At 36.7% G+C, this 26787-nt stretch overlaps 1 protein-coding gene across 2 annotated transcripts; it reads right to left on the bottom strand.

The window, feature by feature from the left end:
- Positions 1 to 78: 78 nt before the first annotated feature.
- On the bottom strand, positions 79 to 26787 carry Smp_096450.1 (putative 116 kD U5 small nuclear ribonucleoprotein component; the record flags this gene model as incomplete). 2 transcript variants are annotated; one of them, XM_018788660.1, is made up of 18 exons in its annotated part: positions 82 to 234; positions 3368 to 3629; positions 4099 to 4102; positions 5725 to 5977; positions 6180 to 6294; positions 6746 to 6889; positions 9421 to 9511; positions 10350 to 10476; positions 10868 to 11084; positions 12344 to 12668; positions 13095 to 13321; positions 14448 to 14637; positions 15130 to 15399; positions 20315 to 20441; positions 21969 to 22034; positions 22072 to 22329; positions 24326 to 24559; positions 26732 to 26787. In XM_018788660.1, 17 exons carry the CDS (start codon positions 24500 to 24502, stop codon positions 139 to 141), a joined length of 2949 nt encoding a protein of 982 aa, XP_018654182.1. In that variant the 3' UTR covers positions 82 to 138. The 2 variants fall into 2 exon arrangements, with proteins under 2 accessions (XP_018654181.1, XP_018654182.1); XM_018788661.1 differs by lacking the exons at positions 4099 to 4102; positions 26732 to 26787 and having other exon boundaries at positions 79 to 234; positions 5721 to 5977; positions 24326 to 24502.

The raw sequence follows: 26787 nt of genomic DNA on the forward strand, positions 1-26787 counted from the left end.
TGATAAATTTTTAAGACAGTGCGAGTGCTGTAGCAATAAAATAATTCAAAAAACAAATGCATAGAAGTCATGTGGTAATTTGTGGCTGGTTATAATTCAATTATTTATTTTCTTAAAAAATACAGTAAATGTACAAATTTATAGTGCATAGTTCAGCATAACGTCTTGTTTGGCTAGTTCTAGCAACATAGGATCATCAAAGAATTTGTTGATACTGACATCTTCATTCAAACCCTGAAAGGTAAGCGAGATTTTTTTCAGCACGATAAAGCTATAAAGAGATAGTGGTAGTTCATTTAAATTGACGTGAGATATTAACGCTTGTATGCATTACTTTTCGTATGCGTTAGAGAAGAAATATTATAAAATGAAGAAATGTCCGCGAAAAGGTAACAGATTATTGCTCTAATAGCCCGACCGTTGTTGCTACATTGACGTGGTGGTCGGGCTTGTCTATCGTGATGAATCAATCGAGCTATACTGGCTGGAACAATCGTTCCGCAGTCAGTCACAGCTTAGAACTTCGTACGTACGTACATCAGTTCGAGCTGCCATACCACATTAGCACAGAGATGAAGTTGTCGATTCAAATCCCATGGTGGTAGAAGTAGTAAGAGTATAAGCAGTAATCCAAGAGATTAGGGTTTGAAGATGTTATTCAAGGATTATAATACAGTGAAATAAATTTGGAGAGAGAAAAAAGATAGAGACGTGAAGAATTCAGAAGATTAGAATTAGGCAGAACACAAAGAGTGGATGCATCTTCGCCATTGCAAACGATTTTGAGCCATGTCATTCAAGGTCTCTAACCATCGATTGCTATCATCTCGCGAATCCCAACCAGGTAGTCTGTACCTACCAACATGGCTCAGTCCACTTGTCAGTGGCTTCATGGATTTGTGCCACGTTTTGGTCTGGCCGCCCCTAGCTTTCTTCCAACCTACTCTTACACCATAAAACATGGCACGTCGAAGCAGTCGGTGATTGGGCATACGTAACACGTGTCCCAGCCATCTGATCTGGTGAAGTTTCACTACTTCGTCAATTGATTCGCCATTCTTACCTAGTACCCGTTTCCTAACAACTGCATTACTTACCCGGTGGTCCAAGGATATACGAGCAATGCTTCGAAGACACCTATGATCGAACACTAGTAGCCTATGAATATCCTCTACTCTTATCGGCCATGTTTCACTGCCATAAAGTAGGACAGAACGAACTGCTGCACAGTAAACCCGTCCTTTTGTTGCTAGACGGATATCTTGCCTATGCCATAAATGACGCAAGTTGGCAAAAGCTAGACGAGCCTTCTGTATCCGTGCTGAGATTTCGTCACATACCAGACCACAAGGGCTGATGAGACTTCCAAGATAAGTGAAGCAGTCAACACGCTCAACTACTTCACTCCCTATCATTAGTTCAGGTGTCGATGCAACCCAATCCTGAAGTAACATTTTGCACTTCGAGTGAGAGAATCGCATTCCGAACATGCCTGCATAGTTGCTTATAGTGGTCAGAAGACTCTGCATTTTGTCAGCGTCTTCACCAAATAAAACTATGTCGTCGGCGTATTCTAAGTCAACAAGTGAGCCTCCCGGTAAAAGTTCAACTCCAGGAGATTGAGATGATGAAAGTGTTATCTCTAAAAGTATGTCAACGACAAAGTTAAACAAGAATGGAGAGAGTGGACAGCCCTGACGAACACCACTTGAGGTAATCAATTCTGATGACAGTTCGCCATAGGCTCTAATGTACTTCTTTGGTACTCCTTTCAGTGACAAACACTGCCACAGAACCTCACGATCAACGGAGTCAAATGCCACCTTAAGGTCAAGAAATACTACGATTGTGAGACGTCTGAATGTATGTCTATGTTCTAGGACCTGACGTAGTGTAAATATCTGGTCTATGCAACCACGTCCAGGTCGAAAACCAGTCTGGTTTTCTCTAGTCTGCTCTTCACGAGCTTTGGTTAGGCGTCCAAGTATTATTGAAGCTAATATTTTAGACACTATATTAGTCAAACTGATCCCTCTGTGATTGTCACAGGAGGACTTTTGTCCTTTCTTATACACTGGCACAATCAATGATTGGGACCAGTCAGATGGAATTACGTCCAGTTCCCAGATTCTACCTAAGACATCAGTCAATCTCGTTGCTAGTACTGGACCACTATCCTTAAAAATCTCAGGAGTAAACCTGTCAGGGCTTGCTGCTCTCCCTCACTTCAGATTTCCTATAGCTTTTTCAACCTCATAGAGAGTTGGAGGATTTACGTCAATTTGCCATTCAGGACGACTGGGGATCGTGGGTAACCGAAGTGTGGCTGAAGGCCAAATGAACTGATTCCTAAAGTGTTCTGCCCATCGATTCAATCTCCTGGATTGAGAATGAATGATATGCTCATCTTTATCTGAGATAGTTTCACTGATACTTGGGTTCCTAATATCGGTTTCTTTAACAAGTCTGAATAGCTGTCTGCTGTTACCTATTGTCGCTGCCTTTACCATCTCTCTTGCTTTCGCTACCCACCATTGTTCACGGTCATTGTGTAGGCTTCTTATTAGCCTGCGCTTAAGCTGACTCCGCTCTTCGTAATGTTCAGAGCCAGATGGGATGAGTTTTCGAGCATCTATCAGTGCAGTAGATGCTGCCGAGATCCATTGTTTCTCCCTGACCTTATGGTTTACCTTACTAGCGGATATCACTGCTGTTTCCACAGCTTTTCGGATGTCATTCTACGCTGCCTCGGGGTGGGCACAACTTACATGTCTGCCTAACTGTTTTTCCGGTTGTTCCTGAAATATATTCTTAGCTTGCCTATCACTAAGTAGAACCCTTAGAGGCTTCCCTGAAGTGTCTTCCCTACGTCCAGTAGGACGCAGACAGATACGTGCTCGTACTAGAGCATGATCTGAATCTAAGCATGTGTTACAGAATGGGCGACAGTCTTCTACTGAGCCCCTCCATCGGTGGCTGATAGCTATGTGATCTAATTGGGTCCAACGTTGGGACGAATTCGGGGGTCGCCATGTCAGAAGATGTTTTTCCTTATGCTTAAAGTTAGTATTTGCAAGAAATAGGCGGTTATCTGAGCTCAAGGTCTACAGTAGACAACAAAAGAAAAGGCTGATAAATATAATGAAAACTTACAAACAATCACTAGTAATATTTGTAGTTTCAGCTTGTATTTACATGTTTTAACGATTGTTTACCTGTTCTTGTATAGCACATTTCATGAGAATATCATGAAAACTCAAGAAAACATGTTCTTTTGACTCATTCGGATTTTTCATATTCGTTTACTTAAGTTTAAGTTTACTTTTCATACAGTCAAGATCACACTTCAATCAATAATTTTACTAACCTTTCTTCTACGAGTTTTAACCATAAACTCTCGAGCCAAATGAGTAGCAGGCTGTGGGACCAAAGGCTGTATTTGAATTGAACGATCGAGAGGATCTCCTGGAACCATTTGCCAGTGATTAAAAACAAGCATACAAAATGCCTGTCCTTGAGAATGAGTTCGAAGATCTGTCTCGAATCCAAATGAGTCAATGACGGGTACAAATGCACGGATAACATATAAAGGAGATCCAGATATAGGAGCATCATGTGTTACATGACCACTGAAAATTAAGCGAAAACAAGCTAACTTTGTAAAATTAATATTATCTTCCGTTTATCGGGATTAGAAAAACGACTTACACCTCTAACAAAATCTATGAACAACAGTCTTCCTTCTATTATTTCTCAATCTGTGAATATGTCTACCAGTTTTACGATATAATTAATTTAAGGCAGGAAAATTTATGAATATGATCTTTGTCAACTTTCTTTCAATGTGGTGGTTGGGACTTAAACGAAATATTCCGAAGGTACTGCATATACCGCCATATAGACATGTAAATACTTATGTTCAAAGACACTCTATTCACTAACACATTCATTACTTTCATTGTGATGCAGCCATCAGATACAGATCTTTCCAGTACTCACCAGAGGTGGCACACTTAACAACCATACTTTTGTTGCATGAGATGTAGTAATATTAATTGATTGGCCGAACTACGGTACAAGGGAGATTTGACGTGTGACCGAGCTACTGAAATTTTAGTGCTTCCATTGCTAAGTCTTCACCCACTTTCCACATATGATATGGCTGAAATTCAACAAAACTATAGCATATGTTCAACGTTATTCTTAGGAAAGCTTTTTGTAGGGCCAAGATCTGACTCCAGATCAGAAGGCTGCGTGTTCGAATCACGTCGGGCTCACAAATTTTGTGGGGCCGAGATCTGACTCCAATTAGATCGTATGAATGACTAATGTCAAAATATACATCCTGTCTGCGCTCGTATGTAATACATGACTTAATCCGCGTTGATGAATAACGGAGTTAAATAAGTCAAATACGAGAATGGATTTTGAATACAAATATTTTGAACACTCATTGATCTGGACAGGAAATCAGAGGGATGAAGCAAAAATGACACGCTTCGAAGGTGGAGGGTAAACTAACTCACTTTTATCAAGCGTTAATCAATATTTATAGCCAGATAAAAATAAGTTACAGACATGTAATGAATAAGATAAAAAGTGTACACACACATAAGCTCATATAAAAATAGTGAGGGTTAATAAGTGAATAATTAACAAAGTGGACTTAGAGACTTTTGGTAGCACTGAGTAACAATGCAAGGATATTTGGGATGCGTTTCTCCCCATCTAAATGTAAATTGCTACTCCAGGACTGGCCTGGGTCAACGTCTGAACTAAGGATAGGGTGTGAAGCAGTCGAACGCGTCAACAACTTCACTTACCTTCGAAGTCTGACCAGCCCTAATGGGTTAGGTGTCTGACGAAATCTCAGCACGGATTCAAAAAGCTCGTTTGGTTTTTGCTAACTTACGTCACCTATGGAGAGGACAAGATATCTGTCTATCAATTAAGGGACGAGTATACTGCACAACAGTTCGGTCAATAAAACTTTACAGCTGTGAAACGTGGCCATTAACAGTAGGAGATACTCGTAAACTAATAGTATTTGACCACAGATGTCTTAGAAATAATGCTCGCATCTGCTGGGATCACCGGGTAAGTAATAGTGAGGTTAGACACAGGGTATTAGGGAATGATGGTAAATCAGTTGATGAGGTTATGAATCTTCATCGAATGAGATGGTTGAGCCACGTGTTACGGATGCCTGAACACCAATTACGACGACGCGCAATGTTGACTATTATAGGGGATGGTTGGAAGAGAGTTAGGGGCGGCTAAACCAAAACATGGCATCAGTCAATAAAGTCACTAACTTCTGGTTTGAGTCTTGTTGGTAGATGCAGACTACTTGGTTGGGGTCTGCGTGACTATCATAACCAATGGTTGGAGACTCTGTGTGACATGGCTCAGAATCGATCACAATGGCGTAGGTATATACACTCCCTGTTTTCCCTTAAACTGTGAGATTAAAATTGCTTCATATCTTTCTTTCTTTCTGTTCTATATCCTTATATACAATCTTTCATAAATTACCACCATTAAATTAACTACTTCGATGAATTCGGTGTTCATCGTGTTGTCCTAATGAGGTATGGCAACTTGGACCGATGAATATATGTATCTGGTCCTATACCGTAGCTGACTGACTGATCTGAACACAATTGTTGGATATCTATTTGTACTACTGAATGAGTATTGAAATGAATAATTGTACTTACCGACGACGAGCAAGAACTGTATATACCGCTGAAACACAATCCGCAGGCGCCTGGACCTCAACTAAATAATAAGGTTCCATCAAGCGAGGTGTGGCCATGAGGAAAGCAGAATAGGCAACTCGACGAGCTGTAGGAATTATTTGTCCAGAACCCCGTTGGTGTGCTTCGCCAGAAATCAGAGCATCCAATATTTTAAATTTCACATTACGAATCGGTTCGTCACAAAGTGGTCCTTCACGTGTACCCCATTGGAAACCCTATATAGTATGGAACGAAAACATACTTAGTCAATGTATATTGATAAAACGTTATGTTAAAACATGAATACGTTGCATTCATAGGAATCATTCATAAATATTTATCACAGATAAACAATAAATAGTTATCCGTTTTTAGTATTTAATATGAGCAAAATAATACATAACTATAGAAGCATAATAATTTGGAGCTGTAACTCACCTGTACGATATAATCTTTGACAGTAAGTAGTAAATTCTTATCAACTTCAGACGGTAATGTATCATCCATTAGTATATTCGGACCAGTAGCGTCTGGCCCAAAAGCCCAGATAGATCTGTTGGACAAGACGCAGTAATAATAATAATATATACACAAATGATCAAGTTCTGTATTTACAATTTGGCTAACACAAGTCAGTACGGTGTGTGTTACGTGAGGTTAATTTGTTCAGATAAATACGAGAGTGGGATAGGGAATGTCTTCAGTTAATTAAAATAAGAGGTAGAACTACCTGATCACCGTTGGTTGGGGGATCATATGTTCACACTAGAAGGAATTCTTTATAAGAGTTAAAGAAATATGGAAAGTAAATATCACTCTACAAATACAACCAGGACTCATGATGTGTTGAGTTAAAATGAATCTTTAACTCAACAAAATTCTCAATTAAATTCATCATGATAATCAATGACACTTGTATACGAAATAAGAATTCGTTATGATAACAGCGGTAATAATATTTAATGAACATATTATACATAACAAAATTTAACAAGTCTACTTACCTGGAGGCAAGCAAATCCCAGTCATACTTTTTCTGGAAAAAGTCTCCGAGTCGCTTTTTTGGCCAAGTGATTTGCACAACCTTATTCTCTATGTCCTCAGCTAAACCCTTATCGAGTGGCTCAGCGATCATAGTTAACTTATTTCTGATTGCAAGGCAAAGATTTATACAGAATAGATTAAAAAGTTAGCCCAACAAAGTTTTATACATCCCAGATAAGTCAAAAACAAAATTAAGATAATTTAAATGCATAATTTTATGACAATCGTTATTATTTAATTTCTTGAACAGTATTATTATATAGAATAGATGGGATGTAGCTATTAGTGGATTGATCATCAAGACTCAGTAGCTAAATGGATAATGCGGTGGCATTTGAGGCAAAGGTACTGCGTTTGAATACCAGTGGAAAAATCAACCCGAGGATGCGGGTACACTTTACTGACGAGTCCTAAAGAGGATGAAATGTGTGTCCTGAATCCCGGCCACTAGCCCTATTCCATGTCGACTTCCGTCATAATGGTTATATCGAGGCAATTCGCACAGGATACTCATATCCCAACCAAGACTGATTAAATTTCAGTTAAAAATATCAACGGGATAAATTACACAATTTCAAATTGAACTAATTATTGATATAGTCCTGCTGAAATTCTCACTTGACACTTTTACTAAGTATTTTATACCAAGCGATAGTAAACTTTCAGTAGAACCAAATGATCACATAAAATATCTACAGTTTAAAACTTCCTTTGAAGTGAAACAAATAATCTCAAAGTAGTTGAGAGTCGAGTTAGAGTAAGACATCAACGAGCAAAATTGTATTTACAAGAAATCTCATCTATTGAGCTTTAAGTACATTCAACGTTTCTCCTGGCAATCTGGTCTAAGATTTTTCATGGAAACATAATCAAACATCAAAATTATCGAATATAAATACATGGTTCACTAGCTAACTGTATATTAAACAAATCATCCAATCATCTTAACAATGTTGAGAGTGAGGTTTGTTGTAGTGTATGAGTCACGGTGTCAAAATACAAGTGTGATACCCATAAACTGGCTTTTTTTGACTGAGTGATTGAAATGAAACATAATGATTGTTTAGAAGTCAAGGTATTCTGAAAGCCTTGCAGATAACTAGATTACTACATTCGACAAAGGTGATAGTTGTTAGGATGTTGGATAAAGACTTTAAAAACTCGTTACAAAATTGAATGATAGAGAATTTGAGTTGGATTTGGTTAAGTCCACTTCGTTAACAAATGATTATTTTAGGGATTTGCAGAAAAAAATCTAAAAGGTAAAAGCATAAACTCAGGAAGAATGGGCTAATAATCTGATGACCCCAAATCGCAAAGGAACTCAGAAAAAGTCAGAAGGATCCTAAACCATTATAACATAAGAGCACTCTTCCGAACACATTATACTGTAAACTCTAAATTAGTAAGACTCAAATATCCAATACTCGAGGAAGAATAACAAAATTGTGCATGTGAGATCAAACGTAGTAACCGTAAAACTATATACGCAGGTGAGACAACATGAGAGCTGAATGTGAGGGTGAAGGGACATGAAATTTGCTTGAATCATACTCCTAAATGTCTAGGAGAACCATAGAAGGTAGAATACAAGTCATCGATAGTATTACATTCAATAGAATCTGGACATACAATTGATTCCAATGGCATAAGAATTATCCAAAAAGGTTTTTTCAAATAAAGAGAGCTCGACAGATATACCCTTACACTATGGAAAAATCCAAAAAATATTAATAGGAGAGATGAAGCACAATCAGCTATCACGTGGCAACTGATAATTAATAAGTAAACCTGAACTTCTCATTGCACTTTCGTTCAATCCATTTCTTATTATGTGAACAACAATTACTTTCACCGGTTCTAAAAAGTTAGTTTGTCTAAATATACGATGAACAATCAGCTTGGTCAACACAATAATATAGCACATTTGTTTGTTTACTTTATTTTATAAATGCTGCGACATTCTCAATTCATGTCATCAATCAAATTATCTTATTTCATCGAAAGTCCCTTATTGGAGGCGATACATAGTCAATGAACTTTTCTCGGATCAGGTATACGTACCACACACGACTGTCATCTTAACACAATTTTCTTTCACACCAAATGTCTTATACACACTACAACAAACCTCACTCTCAACATTGTTAAGATGATTGGACGATTTGTTTAATATACAGTTAGCTAGTGAACCATGTATTTATATTCGATAATTTTGATGTTTGATTATGTTTCCATGAAAAATCTTAGACCAGATTGCCAGGAGAAACGTTGAATTTACATTAAGTTCAATAGATGAGATTTTTACAAAACATAATTTTCCCCCTAATGTCATATATTTACAGTTTATTGAGTGTTAACTAATATAACAAGTGAAACTCCTATTATATGTCATAGAGCTAAATAAACATGATAACACAAATATCAACTTGGAGTCTTCTCAAAACGCGAACGAAAATGAGTCCGCAAATTATTTAAACATTAAGAAACACAATTTTTCACGAATACTAACCCTTGTGCAACCACATCAGGGAAAAAGACGAGTATCATTAAAGATGTAGGAAAATGCTGTTCAATAGTATTACATTGATGTGTTTTTAAGAGATTTTAATGAAAGCTTTCACAACATACTCACTTCTTATTTGGTGTTTCAGCAAAGCACTTCAAAGAGGAAGTTTCCACAACTGTCTCGCAAAATGCTACAACAGGGTCAGCAACTTTCACATCTGATAAAAAAATATACACAATTACATCAACTACAACTGGCACGACATGTAAGGAACATTACGTAATTATTATAGTATATGCAGAATACTGGTAAAATTAAAAAACAATGGCTTGTTAGAATTCTCAAATTACAATAATCCATTTTCAATGGACAAAGAACAGTTTATCCATTATGATTCAGTCTATTTTTAGTTCCGAAATAGTTAAGTGGATGGTGTAAACAAACAAACGGGTTTATACGCGGTACACACTCTTTAGACCTTGGATAAAAGGGAAACTAGAATGACTGTGGTTGAGCAAGTACTTCAGAAACTTTATTAAGGCCAAGTAAATTGAATAATCTCTAGCCCGAATAGTTATGACTTTTGAACACTAACTAAGTAAAACGGAGAAAGGATCAGAATTACATCATTGATCATACATTTCACAACTCATGCCATAAAAATACTGGTGGATTGTTACATGAGAAGTTGAACAGAACAGTAGTCCAGCGATTTAAATACAGAATGTTAACTGTTATCGAGTTATTTTTTTTATGGTTACAAAGAGCAGAAACTTGGAACTATTAATTTTGTGCACAGTTCCTCATTGATACGTTTATGTTTCAAGCTTATTCCTAAGAAAAGTCAGTAAAAATTCTATTATGATCATCTTATTTGCACGCAAAACGACTTCAATGATTAACTGAAGGCGAAATTAAGGTAATCCGCACAGGATACATATATGTCAATAAGAGATTGATTAGTTGCAGTCCTAAACACTAAGGGAAAGATTCAAGCAACCAATACAAAAATGAATTAGGCTTTAGTGATAGTTAAAAATTTCCTGAAAACTTACCGATATCAGAGTAGAGCTTGCGTAGATCGTGCATAACACAATCTAAATACAATTCGCCAGTACCACGAATGACACGTTCACCCGATTCTTCAACCTTGGTGGCGAGGAGAGGATAACTTTTATTAACCTGAAATGTAGAAATTGTTATAAAGTGGTCAAAATCATAATCATATGTAATATTACGTCAACAAATCTATCAAGCGACATAACCTATAGTTTAAGTAGATAATAAGGGTTTACAGGTGACGTGGGACTGTGAAGAAATGTATAAGATGTTTCAGTTTACAGGGAAATCACTAGAGAAACATCTAGCTGCTTCATTCAATGATTTTTAATTTGGCAAATCATAACACTTACGTTTTCTCTCAAAAAATCCCTCTTAGCCATGTGATAGAGTATTAACAACTAAGATATATGCGATGATGACATATAAAGACATAACTTATTAAAAACAACTTTAATTAGAATAGATTTCAAAAAATTTGAAAAGAACTATCGGAAACCAGGGGGTTACTTACTTTTCTAAGACCATCCAACAATTTAGGTAACTCAGAAGGATTAGCAGGTTCCACAGCAATCTTAACAACCGAAGAAGTATTGAAATTTAAGGGTCTGAATATATATGCTCCACGGGCATCCGCTGATGTTATTGTAGCTGTTTTCACAATAGGATGGTCGACACCCTCAATCAACACCCAATTACCCGCTGGTACCCGATTGACCTCCAGCTGGTAACTTGAAAATGAAAGGGTTGAGTTTTTTAAAAAAACATCACAAAGCGTTACTTAAAACTACTGCGAAAAGTGGGAATACAAAGATTGTTATATTACACAACTTTTATGATAAGTAACATGCTTGAAGAAGTTTGAAACTTTTCCAGACATCAAAATTGAAGGATAGTGAATACATAAACCAAGAAAGCATTAACTTAAACAGCATATTATCAATATGGTCTAACTTGAAAATGGGTTTCTTCAAGTAATTAATTCACTATTTTCAAGCACCTAAATCAAAAAACAACCTTGGGCATTTAAAAGCGGCGCCTAGGATATCCGAAAATCCAAAGCACGTATCTTATTTTTAACAAACGGGTGTTTACTATAGGTAACATGGAATAAGGTAAAGTAAAACAATTTTTCGGCACTATTCAGTTTTTAATGGCTATTTACAGTTGATATAGACCCAAACAGTCTAATTTCCATAAATGAAAATTTGTGCTACTTATTTCAGTTTGTGGTTCGCGCGAATCGTTTAGTGGAAATCACGATTAATTTGACATTGCCCCTATCACCCGATAAATATGATATTGATATGAGCATGTGCACTTGGATCATATCTAATTGTACTGTGAAAATCTTAGATCATCTTAATTGCTTGTTTATTTATATTTTAACAAATTAGTAATTTTTCAGACCATTAAGTTATAGGATGACCAAGGAACCAACTGTACTAGTTTGCATGTATTTCCTTAATATCCTTAAACGTATTTCATTCAAAAGTGACATAACCTATATGGATCCTGTTAGAACAATCTTAGATAAAAAACAAACGACCAAATAGGAAACCAGTAAATATATTTTGTTATGTGGAGAATAAATACATTTGGATTATTATTATTTAAACATAAACATTGGTACAAGGAAGCACCAAATAAATATGCGCCACGTAACTCATTTGGATTACATAAGCTGTAATGTATATATCACCCAAAAATGTTTAAAATTCTATAAATTTTTCTCATGTCCCTAGAAGTTTGTCGTAGAGTTTAATATTTGTCAAATTCTAGATCAAGTTACCTTTTATCTATTTTCTAAATGTATCGTATAAAAGTATTCATGGATATTTACCTAGTAAATACCAAAATATGGTCATATGGTATAAATTAAATAGCTCAATCATTAATTGCTTGCTAAAGACTCCAAAAAACCTCACATTTGGAATCTCTTCAACTTTAACCTCAAACAAACAGAATATGTTGTGAAGTAACTACTCACCGCGCGACAGATACCCACAGACGGCCAACTGTAGCTGGTCGAGAATCTTCTTCGTCAGAAAGTGTGTAGTTCTCGCCTAAAACACGGACGGTTTGACCAGCAAATAAGGTACCACATAAAACACGTCCAAAAACATGAAAAGAGATAGCTTCTTGATCAGGATAGAGTTTGGTAGTATGAACCATTACGTGTTCGTAATTCATATTGCATTTTATCATAGCACGTCCGAGATTATTATCTAGTGTGCCAGTATACGTTGATCCCACTTTAGTTGCGGCTGAGTTAGATGGACTTGGTATATGTTCGGCACACATATTCACAAATCCTAAGAACAAACGAAACGAAATTTTGGAGATACAGATCCAAAAATCATACACTGGACTTTTTGATACTAAGTTCTAAACATGTAGGCATTAATGATGTCTTGTAAAGGAAATATTCAATGACTAAAACTTTGCTATCTAACAATATGAAGGATTGATTGCCTAGAAGTAGTAAACAACGACCTAATATCGATTATGATAAGATAACGTGGATGGCTCTCCCTTGATTTTTACCGAGACGTTCTTATCTTTTAAGTACCTGGAACTGACGCAAGGAATATTATACTTCATATAATAAGGGGAATAAAATTCACATAGAAAGGAAAGAAACATCGCAACATTGACTAAAATATGGAAACATATCAAAACTAGTTATCAAAAAACGCTTCCATGTAAAACAACTACAACGACGACACTTCCAAACTTACCAGAGAAATCGCCAAAGAATCGTCTAAATATCAAACGCAAAAGTGGGCGTATGTTCAGTTTCATTTCAGATTTCGTTAAATAGATACCCAACTCTGAACACAATGACGGCAAGCAAGTATCAACATCGCCAACAGTTTGAGCAAAAATCTTGTATAAAGGTTCGAGAATAAAATCCACAAATGTTCGTTGTGAATTTGCAGAAGGTGGCCGTTTTTGAAATCTTCTTCTGTAATAGATTTAAAGTAAATTTGATAGTACTCCATTTAAGTCCGACAAAAAATCAAATTATACTACGAGGCTGACAACTGCTGATCTGAAGTGACCCACTTATTTATCAGTACGAATAGTTTTAGATGAATATTATGGACATAAATCAGGGTTCCATATCAGTTAAGCAAGTTTAAAACTTGGAAAACGGTTGATCATTCAACGTCTGAATTGCAGGCGATCATTTTTATGATAAATCATTAGATTCCAGCTCAGTGGTCTAGAAGTTAAGCAGTCATTCGAGAAACCAAGAACTTTCGGTTAGATCTCCAACGGCAGGGTTGCGGAAGCACACTGCAAAAGAATCCCGTACTAAGACGAAACCGTTACCTAGTGCTACCACGCTCTCAATGGTTGCATAACTTGGAACGGCTCATAGTCTGAATAAAATTCGAAAATCTTCAAAATCTCTATGCTGATAATCTTCAGTCAAGTCCAATACTGTTTGTGTATAACGGTGACAGTAAAAGCTTATAAAAATAATGAGGACGGCATATTAGTAACTACTAAGTTACAGGTTCAAACTCTCATTACCTACATTGGTTTGAACAGTCGGGCGGTATCACTAACACTCACAAGCAGTGTGACTCATAGCTCAATATATAAACTTGTACCTAGAAAACGAATCTTTTCATGAAAGCAATTAGTAATTAATCCAGAAATGAGAATTTCAGATAGAGAAACATACTGAACATTATCATACCACTCAATCTGAAAAGACAAACAAATTACTAAAATAATGAGAGAAGTAAGAAGCAATCTATAGCACATTAAATCGAAAATGATATATACATAATTTTTATTGAAATAACTGCATAACAAATCCACTATGGTAGAATCACTTTGTGATATTGGTTTAGAAACAACTGAGAGAAGGACAACACAAATGAATTCAAATGTGATTATTTCGCAATTAAGAAATCTAGATTATTCAAATTAATGCTCACTGATAAAGAGATTTGCAACACAGAAGACTAACAAGTATTTCATACAGACCGTGCCATAGTAAGTCCAGACTACTTACAAGTAGTAACAGAAGTTAATAGATTAGTGTATATTTAAGTGAAATATTAAAAAAATCTTACGTTTTAGAATTAAAATATATATCACCCCATAAACGTCCAGCGAATTCTTTGTGATCCATACCGTTGGAAAATGTATCCATATATATTCTCGCAAATGATTCCAAAGTAAAGCAGAATCGGTAATAAGTACTTGCGAAGCATACATTTCCCAATAATGGGCTGACAACAGGTTGTGTATCATCTGTAATACCTGAAGACGTATAAGATGAAGCTGAATTGACTGTTTCTAATATCACTTTAGCCAGAAAAATATCGAACAATGGTAACATTGTCTGTTTCCTCACATCCCATCTGTTAATATAAGATTATCTTCGAGAAAATTTTAGTGGTTCAGTAGAATGTTCAGGAATGCAAGTTAGAAATGCCTGATTTTTCCATCATTTTTAAATATAACAAACTTTAGGAGAGAACGACTAATTAGGAAGTGAGAGTAGAGGAGCACAATGGCAAATGAGAACATGACCAGATGAAGTAAACCCAGACAGATACTTGCATGATATATATATATATATATGGCAACTACGAAAGGCTTAATGTTTATGACGGAATTAACATATTTTGACTAGTGAATCTAATGATTAAGCAGAAAGATTAAATGGATCACATCTAAATCAAACATAACACAGAATATAGAGAAGACACACGTGCAATCTTCCTAGAAAAAAAATTGATAGAAACTTACCTGCACCTTCAGAATAAGTCAGAAGAATTGAATTTACTTCATCAATTATGTGCTTGATTTTGTAATACGCATCCATTGGTGGCAACTTTAGTTCGATTATGAGACGATCTATTTTGTTGATGCACAGTGTTACCGGTAGTCGTTCTTGTAGAGCATGTTTAAGAATACGTTCGGTGTTTAAAAGTACACCTTCGCTGACGTCCACTAACAGACAGATTCCATCGGCGAGTCGGAAAGCAGCAGTTACTTCATCAGAGAAATTGACGTGACCTAAATTACAAACGAACTTTGTAAAACCAATCGATCAAATTAGGAGAAAATCCTATTGGGTCATTAAGTACATTTTCTAAATCAATGGTTTTATATACATCCACAGCTGGTACACAGTAGTTAAAACAAATGGGTTAGAGCGGAAAAAACACAGTTTGACTGAATACAGAGATCCCAAAAAGGTGGAAAAAGGGATGATTCGATTCTGAAATGAAACGAGATACGTACAAGTGCAGTGAACGAAGACTTGCGCAGGGGAAAACAGATATTATGCAAAATATGAAGACAATTCACTAAATGCCACCATCTTCTTTGAACTGTTCCTTAAAAACTTCATCGTCCTTCCATTCCTGTTGTTATTTTGATTGCTTTATGTTTTTTTTCTTCTCTCTATTTTCCTCTTTTGTCAGTAAGGATTCTACTTCCAGCTCCTGATACTACTTATATCTGTTCATTTAGGTAGCATATACCATACAGGGAATAACCAAGGACTGGTAATTATACAAATGAGTATTAAATCACAGTACATTACAAAAAGCTACAAATAAAGGAGTTAGTGCTCATTTATCCGGCGATTTTTAGAGTATGAAGATTTACTGAGGTACTGAAAAAACCTGGTTAAAAGAACGATCTCTAAGAAGAACATATTGTCCATGAACCGAAGGAAACCACAAGGACTTAAGATTCTTATCTTCTGATGTTAAAATACCTTTGTTGTATATTATCTAAGCCTAAGAAGGATCACCTGGGACCAGTTACTAAGAGATCCACTTTTAGTTTTTCTGGATCCAAAGATTTGAAACCCTGGTAATACAACTCACATTACCTGGGACGAAAATTAACTTTACTTGATTGTGTTTTAGAAGCCGTATATTGTTATTTGTAGAGTATTGAATTCCCAACCTATATTGATTCGAACAGTCAGAGAGTATCACTAACCCGGAAAATAGGCAGTGCCAGCTACAACTTGGCATCTCTCCTTATAAATGTATATTGTCTAAAAAAAACTCAAATTGCTAACCTCATGGTTCTAGACTTGTGGCTTTTTACGATTCTCTCTAAATTCTTGGAAATAAAATGTGAACACTCAACTCCACCTGATGCCTATCCAGGATTACTGACGGTCCCAAAACAGGGAGAAGGATGGTTAGTCAGTCAGTCACAACGTAGAACTTCGTACGTACGTACATCAGTTCGAGCTGCCATACCACATTAGCACAGAGATGAAGTTGTCGATTCAAATCCCATGGTGGTAGAAGTAGTAAGAGTATAAGCAGTAATCCAAGAGATTAGGGTTTGAAGATGTTATTCAAGGATTATAATACAGTGAAATAAATTTGGAGAGAGAAAAAAGATAGAGACGTGAAGAATTCAGAAGATTAGAATTAGGCAGAACACAAAGAGTGGATGCATCTTCGCCATTGCAAACGATTTTGAGCCATGTCATTCAAGGTCTCTAACCATCGATTGCTATCATCTCGCGAATCCCAACCAGGTAGTCTGTACCTACCAACATGGCTCAGTCCACTTGTCAGTGGCTTCATGGATTTGTGCCACGTTTTGGTCTGGCCGCCCCTAGCTTTCTTCCAACCTACTCTTACACCATAAAACATGGCACGTCGAAGCAGTCGGTGATTGGGCATACGTAACACGTGTCCCAGCCATCTGATCTGGTGAAGTTTCACTACTTCGTCAATTGATTCGCCATTCTTACCTAGTACCCGTTTCCTAACAACTACATTACTTACCCGGTGGTCCCAGGTAAGTTGAGGCTGTTAACTATACCCCATTAAAAAAACGCCCACCAGAGAAAAACATTAAAACTAATTAAGCTCTGTCCTGGGAGTTGAAGGACTTCCATTTGGTATAATTAGGCAGAGTGACCAGTCACGAGTAAAGACAAACTAATACTAAGACTTAAGAGCAGTGGGACAGATCGGTAAAACAATTGGACAGACCAGCCTCCCTAAACTCACTGGACATCGAAATAGCACACACACAGACCTTCCTACACATGATAACTCCCTAACAATAGAAATCAGCAAGGTTATCAAACGAATTAAGTGTGGGAAAACAACAGGATTAGATGCCATACCAGCTGAAGCTAAATACAGAGGTAACTGCAAAGATGCATGCTCCTTTAAGAAAGGTCTGGAAATAAGAACAAGTAAAAAAACTGGAAAGAGGGATATCTCATCAAGATACCGAAGAAAAGAGATCTCAGTAGGTGTGAAACTACAGAAGAACCATAATACTGTCAGGACCAGGCAGTTTTTAGCAGGGCGTCGCTGAACTAGATGAAAGATACAGTACACATCTGACCTTGCGATCAACAAGCTTTCTTTCATAAGGATAGATCATGTGCAGACAAAATCACGACACAGAGGATGATTGATGAACAATCAACTGGAAGGAACTCACTACTAAGCATAAATCTCCTTGATTATGACAGAGTGTTCGACGGTGTGGGTCGAAAAAGGTTGTGGAATCTTCCTCAATATTATGGAGCACTCGGAAAGATCGTCACTACTATATGGAACTCTTAAGGACTGAACTGCAAGGTCATGCATAGGGGGTAGTTCACAGATGGATTTCAAATAAATACTGATGTCAGACAGAACTACACATTCTCACCTTTACTCTGGTTGTTGACTGGATTATGAAGACTTCCATATCTCAGAAGTATGGAATACTTTGGACATTTTGGACGAAGCTGAACGATTAGGAATCTGAAGATGACCTATCCCTTTCTATTCTATACACAGTAAGAAACATAGACAAATAATATCGGTGTAGCAGTGGCCTCCATGGCAGTCAGCTTCAGCATTCCTAAAGGAAAAAGCAAGATCTTGAAACCAAAACAGTGAGCACCAACTAAATCACACTTGGTTGAGAAGCTCTGGAAAAGGTGGAAACCTTTAAGCACTCGGGGAGCATCATTGATAAACAAACAAGACCTGATGCAAGTACTGTTAGCGGGACATAGATTGAACTGAAGCATGTTCCATGCACGATTGCGTCGGTGGCTAATTCTCATCCAATCGGCGATAATCGATACTTGGAGAACACTCTGGAATCTTCTTATGTAAAAACTATAAGTATACTAACGTATCTTTTATTGTGATGCTTACTTCCATCTACCCCTGTTATTTGGAATATAATTTCTCTCCTGTTCAACCGTGTTCTGGTTTGGGGACTTGTCGAGTGAATTGGTGCCCAAGAATCCTAAGCAATAGGAATAGCTGAGTCGTAATTTGAGAAACTATAACAAGTACCGAGAAACAAATTGACGAAGCAAGGGTAACATTTCTACAGTCAAAGAATATCTGGAACTCACTCAAGAACAAAGTCAGAATTTTTAATACTAATGTGGAAACAGTCCTATTGTACCAAGCTGAAACCTGAGCGATTACCACCACCATCACCAAGAGAGTACAAGTATTCATAAACAACTGTCTAAGCAAGATTCTATGAATTCATCGACCATAGACCAGAAGCAACAACCCACTGACAGGGAATAAGCTGACTGTCAGCTGAGAAAAAGATGCTAGTGATGGATAAGATACACTGAAGAAAACATCAAAGTGCATTCCAGGGCAAGCCTTAACTTGAAATCTTCAGGACAAAAAGAAAGATGGGGAATTGGAGGTAGATATCGAGAGTATGAACAGCACTTGGGAATAATTGGAAAGAAGAGCCCAGGACAAAGTGGGTTGGAGATTCCTGGTTCAGGGCTTACGTTTCAAGAGGGATAACAGGCCTAAGTGTAAACTGCTAAGGCAATCACGAAAATACTTAAATTTTGTCAACAATGCTGAGATCCTATCACAAACAATAATAGTTTGTTCATTTCATCTAATTCGATTTTCCCCATGCCCTTTGCCTTTTTCGGACTGGTTGTTATTGGTTTCAGTATGTATGTATGTATGCATGCTTAAATGTCATATTTTGTTACTATATATGTAGGGTTGTACCAATTCGTTTTGTACTGCCTGTCCAACCTCGAATATCGAATTCCCTACAATTCATCTTCATCCTGTGTTAGACGTCGTGTTGATGTGTTGTGTAAATTGCGGTTGTCGATTATGAAGAGAACCAATCGTATTAGAGTAGCTCAGCCATTGTCTCTAGATCCGTAGTTGTTGTAGGTCCATACTTAACCCTAATAACGAGACACAAGATAAACATTTAAATATAGACGTGTATATTTATCTACCTTCGTCATTCAAAGCAGACAAAGCCACAAGTCGAAATACCAATTTTGAAAACTACTTCAAATTGATTTACCTATTAGTGAGTGGATAGTGCACAAGCAGCTCTGTCAAAGAACCTTGAAGTTAATATTTTGAGATGTCACAATAACCATTTAGCCTCTATAAACAGTACACAACCAAATACATATCAGAGAAACATTTAATCTGGGAAAATCACTTTCCTAGAAAATGACCAAAGCGACAGTCATTCAAGAGAGAGTGAAGACCTAGATGTACTGAAAAGATAGCTACATTATCTAACTTCAAATTTACGAAGAACATTGAAAATAACGCCGTTACTGGAACCCGCAAACTGATTGAATGTTTACTGCTAGTTTAAAAGGAAAGAAGTCAGGAATATCAGGTGTCATAGGCACATGAATAGAAGAAAATAGATTATTCAAATCAAACACCAGGTAAATATGGCATGTCTAGTGAAAATAAGATATACGTAAACCAAATACACTTTTACTTCTGTTGTGTATTTTCAGAATTCGTTGGTCGAAAACAATTAACGATGTTTAGTTGAACACAAGAATTGAGTAGTCAGCTTCACACACACTCAGTGTTTCTACCAATAACACTCAACTAAAGAATTTTGTTCCTGAGGCATTATGCGGTGCAAACATAAACAAGTTAATGTGTGAAATATCTTAACTAACCTGGTGTATCAAAGATGTTAAACAGATACGACTTTTCTTGCATGCTGCGCAGCACCAAGGAAACTGGAGTAGATTTTATACTCAGTCCTCTTTCTACCTCCATGTGCAAGAAATCAGTATACCTGAGCTGCAAATTACAATTAGAAATTTGTGTGTAAATAAGGTAAGTATACTAAACGAAGAATAGATAAAATATTTTTATTAACAAGAACAAAATTAGTTAAGCTGATTTTTAAAAACAAAAAAAAACATGAAACCAAGTAATATTAATTAGGAATGCTGAATCACAAAATCATCGTTGTTTCAAAGTCGATCAGTTTACAAAAACGGTCCTAAAATAAACCAAAATAAGGATGGATAAGAAAGAAAATGATTCGATCACATAAAGTAGTCTTGCTATCTCAACTTCTGATAAGTGTCGCACCCACCATCTAGTATACCAAATAGCTAGATAGTATCTTTTGACAGGGAAACACTTTGTCAGGTGAGTAAATTGTGAGTTTAAGAAAAGTGATTGATGTTGACACAAGGAGATGAAACTATACCAGCAGTATAAAGACAAGAAATAGGGAAAATTCATCGAATCGTGTCATCATAGAAATATTCCCGAAACAAGAATTAAATTGCATCCATTTCGATTTCTATGATCAGGGTCCATTGGGTACTCGGAAATATATAGCATAACCGTCTTCAAGTGAATAATTACTAGCAATTGTAATGTATGGTTGTTAATATGAAACAAATATCGAAAATAATTGGGAAGATAAGTCGCTTGATTGAGGTGACCAAATAGATTGCCTGCTAACGTAACTTAATACCGAACCTTGACTGAATAAATGTCAAAGGGACAAAACCAATGACTAACCGACAGAGTAGATATATTTATATACGTGATGGTGAAGTTATTAAATAAATAATTAACTGGTAATTTAAATTAACGCCATGGAATAGTTGATTAGGTTGAACTTCTGTTAATTATGTCAGCGGTAATATTAAAGTACTAAAGTTCAAAACAATTAGTGAATCTTGGTCATTTAAATCAGGCAAAAATACTTGTACAGTGAGATGAATTCACTGTACTTCATTGCTTTTTCTTTAGCCACACACATGCTGACAATAATAAGCTGTTAGAGAAAAACAAACGTAAATTATCAAATGAGAAATAAATATTGAGATGGAGAATAACAGAAATGTTGGTGCCGAACTGGAACTGAACAATAGAGGTAGTTTATGAAAATATGACTAGACTATCTACAGTGACGTGTCAACACTATACACAAACTGTATTAGAGTGCCGCAGACTTGACTTGCATTACACATCACAAGTCACTAGCAACTGAAAAAACGATCACTAACTTATAGTTATGTTATAAAAAGATTATAGATGACTACAACTAAGTATGATGATAATCTAAGTTACTGAATGTTGATCTTGTTTCATATTTGTCTTTATTTTTTAGTTTTGACACTCTTTTTTGCCCTATTGGAAACTGTGGCGACGGGTAGAAATGTAATTTCATGAGATGATTTGCACTGACTTGTCAGTTTGAAATTAGTCATCTCTCGTAAAGTCTGCACTTAGCTAATCACCGATAGTACAAGGATTTCATTGAAACTATTAGTCAAAAACGATATATTTATATTAAGTACTTACATTTTTGTCTTCTTTCGCTTCAATATCAGGGTGAGTAAGTTCTATCAAACAGTCCATAAAGGAAGTCTGTAAAGTTCTAATTCAAGAAAAATTTCGGACATACTTTGCCATGATGCAAATGTCCACAAAGAACAACGTTGCGAATCAATTCCGGACAATCCATAAGGTCAGTCAAGAATTCAGGGTCGTACGTTGTTGTTGGAATCGATGCTTCCGTGTAAGCAAACTTTTTGCGTCGAACTGGTTCTATTAATGGTTGTGTCAACGGCTGAGCATCTTCTTCCTGTACTAAGGTTTCAACCTCGGGACCATAAACTTCTAGTGCACTTGGATAATACTTTTTATCCTCATGAAGAATAACCTGAAACCAGAATTTGCACGAGATGTATAAATGAAGTTGTTGTGAATTAAGATCCTAGAAAAAACTAAACTTTATTAGAAGGGCTTATAGAATACGAAAGGACACTAAATACGAGTTACTCAATAAAAAAGAAGATGGATATGCAAAACCTATATACAATTTGACCTCTACTTGGGAGAACCCTATTGTCTAAGATATTATTAATTTGCAAGTACTATAATTCAATCGACGTAGGGTTTGGATGACATAATTGTTTATATACACTGACAAGTTAGAGAAAACAGTGAAGCGATACTACTAGCTGCACAAAAAAACAATGAGTGAATATATTTAGTTACGCGGACAAAAGCATCAGCTTGTACTATTCTTTGATAAAGAAACCAAAAGTTTTGGCCATATAAAATCTACTTGCTGTCTAAATACATGAACGTGAACCCTAGATAGATTTCGGTAAGGGAATCTATCTTACGCTAGTCCGCTCAACTTTTAGGTAGTTTATGATTTCATTTTATTGCTTACCATTAACTAAATCAGTAAGTTGTCTCTAATGTAAGTTTTCACTTTTCTAAAGTTACAGACCACTTAGTGGCTACATCCCGAACTGTCGTTTGGCTGATACAACTATTTGGAACTTATGTTGTCTGAACTTCTCACTTCTAATGTTTCATGTGTATTTACTAGTTAATACTATTACACTTATCCAGGATATGTTGTACTGAGCACAAGTAGAAGCAATACTAATCGAATGACTTCTGAATTAAAGTTATCTCTACGTTCTTAAATTAAAGTATGGAAACTAAATTTTCCCCTGCTCCCTAGTGGTTTAATGACGCCCATTTAGGATGGAAGGAAGGATGAGCCCTATTTTCAACTGAACGACCGTAGACAAGCACACTTGCAAAGTAAAGTGATGCTACGTACGTGTTAGAATGAAGACAACAGCAGTTTACTTACAAAGCTGCTTCAGTGGCCAATGAGGACTTTTCGTTTATAGAGTTGGACAGTAAAGTTTACTTTCCTCAACCTAGTGTATTTTTTCAACTGTTTCTCCGGAAGATCCTGGATACAATAATGTGCGTTTTCCATACTACTTACAGAATTCAATAAGGGAATATAAAACAATGTGGCCAAAACGCAACATCTGGGGAACATCTGAGGAAACCTTACTTTATCAAATACCAACCACACACTCCATTCATATCCTTCTTGTATATATTCCCGTATAATGAGACCCCAATGCATTAGAATCCATGCATGCAAACCGAAATATCTACCACAGTATCTACCACACGAACCATGACAAACAGGTTATAAGAACTAGTCTAATCAGAAAACTCACTCGTGAACATGTTGCTAACCAACAGTTGTAAGGATTTTCTCAAAAACAATTCATCTAATTCTAGAAAATCTGTTCATTTATTTTACGTATATATGTAAGCGATTATCGAGTGTTCATTTTGTGATGTAAGAAGAACTTGTCCAAATACTGTGCCAAGACTTATATTGTACTAAGCAAACTATTGAATAAAGTCATGAATTAATAGCTAATACTAAAGAAGCACCGGCTGAAACCCCAGATAGCCCGAAGTTGTTCAGAATCTCTTAAACCACCGAGAAACTCTGATTTGTCGAAACAATCTGTAGAGTTTATTGGAACTGCCATATATATATATATATATACACGTAATCCTGAACAGAGTACTTCACGCCAACGCTGGAACAAAATAATGATGTTGTTTTAAGATCCCTTCAAGGTTTAAGACATCATATTTGAAAAACTAAGCGTACATCCCACTGGATTGAAGCTTCTTTTGAATATATGCCTGCGTAGTGAATGTGACACTTATCAGTATATCAGTGTCCGAAATGTTAACTGTATTTATACACAACGTCCGGCTTCATCCATATATGCTTCATAGTTCTGACAAGCAGAACAGACCCATAATTTACTGACTGGTATGTCATAACATTTTAGAGCTTAACGTAACTAACTTACAGCCAAACTTTCTTCTTGTACATCATTTGTTTCGATGTGATTAACAGCATCCTGAGCCATATCTTCCTCCTCGGCACCTTCATCATCAACACTATTTACATCGTCCTCTACCTCTTCGTCAGACAAAAGATCAGGCCCGATGTAATTCCCGAATTCATCATATAAATCCGTATCCATCTTTAAGATCAAACAAGATAATGAAGTTGATGATTGTGTCAACTAAAGTACAGACTTCTAAAATACAGGGAAAAGGAAACTAAAGTAATCAATCATGGATAGAATGAAACCCGAAACAGCTGAAAAAAGCAAGAATATGAAGTTCAATTCACTGGAACATCGAAACCTAGAAGTACCAGTATCAGAAAAGCCTACTCGTATTCGTCGTAAACTACTGAATAACTGTCCCAACCAGAGGACCAAACCTATGAAGTACTAATTCCATGTTAAAATTACAGTTGCGAGTAATGGGTGATGAGTGGTAGGAAATGGTTGGGCGGTAAGGGTTGATGCTGAAAATAAAATCGAAAGACATGCCTAGCTGTTTTGTTGATGAACTTCGCATTTTCGTACAGAAACCATATTTAGTACCAACAATATCCGGTTGTTCTGTGACACAAAGTAAATGCATTGAGTACACTGAAAGCTAGAAGGCTCTTACTCCATAGCCCCCAAATACCCTGGTACGGCCGAGAGTGGGGTTTTATTTTTTATTTTTTTGAACACAAACATTGGTACAAGTGGGTATCCAAAACATGCTCCACACGACAACAGTGAGGCCAGTAGCAGTTATCATTGATATATGTGAGGACTGTGATACTTCCCGGGTGCCCAAACAGAAGCCGATGGTTTCCCTAGGGGGGCCACACCCGGAGCCTTTGACCTAAAGGTATAACCCACAAGGTAGTGGAGCAACGTAAAGAGGTGCAGCCGATGGCCAACGATTGGTTCATACGCCACTTGTTCCTTGAGCATCCTGGAGCCCATGTGCACCAAGGGTTTTCCAACCCCCCTGATGGACCCTCCGTATTCATCAACCCGGTTAGAGCGCCGAACATTCGCTTTTCGTCCTCTCAATTTCGTCAACAACACTCTAGTCGCGAGAAGGCAGTTAGTAGGACTTGTGGATTATACCTTTAGGTCAGAAGCCCCGGGTGTGGCACTGCGTAAACACCTGATTTGCTTTGGGCACCAGGGAATTATCGCAGCCCTCACACAAATCGAACAATTTATGTGGCGCATATCTACTTAGTGCCTCCTTGTACTAATGTTTGTGTTTTCATAAATTAATAAATAAGATAAGACTATCATTTTGCAATAAACATGGGATTTAACACGTACAGATAGGTCCAAGTTAGCACATTTCACATAAAGATAGGCTAAAACTAAAATAATGATGATAATAATGACAAATGAGATGGTGAGTTGAACACAGGATATAGTTAAGGAACAACAAATTAGTTCGGCAAGTACATATAAAGTATATTTCGGATCTGGAGGGTAACAGAAAAGATATGTACTGTCCATGTTTTTTAGTAGCTGAATTGGCCATACAACAGGGCAAAACAAATTATCGGAGGATTTCTACTTTCTTGACTTGTTAAGTCATTATTATGATTGGATAGGAATGTGGATCGTTAATACTAATGATACGTATTTCCTATATACTGTTTTATGCACTTAATGATGTTGAAAGGTTCAAGTAGCTTGCCAAGACCAAGATAGGTGACAAACGCCTTCAATATACAGCTTATTAGATAAATTTCATGTGAACCACCCACTGAACCACAGCCACTAAATAGACGGACTCAAAGTTACCATTTACTAAGAATGACAAGTGACGGGAATGGAACGATTTTTCTGTTCGATTGGTAACTGGTGACGGTTGGAGTGGTGGATGTATGAATGTTATCTCTATTTGTTTTGTACTGAGTGACAGCTGGAATTGGTGTGGTATTACACTCCTCGATAAGATGCGTATGAATTAGCTTCCAACTAGCTGCAACTGGCCAGACACAGGAATATATTCAACCAACCAATAATTTTGAATCAAAGGTCGTTTTCATCTTACTGTGTTGCCAATGCTACAATCCTAAGTGACTTTAGTAACGTTATAGCCATATTACAATACAGGACAATATTGTATGGAGAGCAATATATATGTTCATATCACTGCCAATACCTGAAGTCGCGGAAAGAACGCCTTAGTAAAACTACTCATTAGATATTTCGGGAGCTAAGTATAATTTTTTCTGAGATATTTACAACCAATTATCCAAGTTGTAATTATTTCAGTTCATCTTAGCTTAGGATCCCATCAGTTTAAACCGTGATACATCCTGGTCCTATAAGCTTCAATTAAAAGTTAATGACAACAAACACTAGACCACCAAAACTTTACGGACTCACACCAAAAACACTAGCAAGGGTAACGCAAAATCCACAAACTTGCCAGAATGTTGTAC

This window comes from Schistosoma mansoni, chromosome W (genome assembly GCF_000237925.1).
Source record: "Schistosoma mansoni strain Puerto Rico chromosome W, complete genome".
In the NCBI taxonomy this organism is placed as follows: domain Eukaryota; kingdom Metazoa; phylum Platyhelminthes; class Trematoda; order Strigeidida; family Schistosomatidae; genus Schistosoma; species Schistosoma mansoni.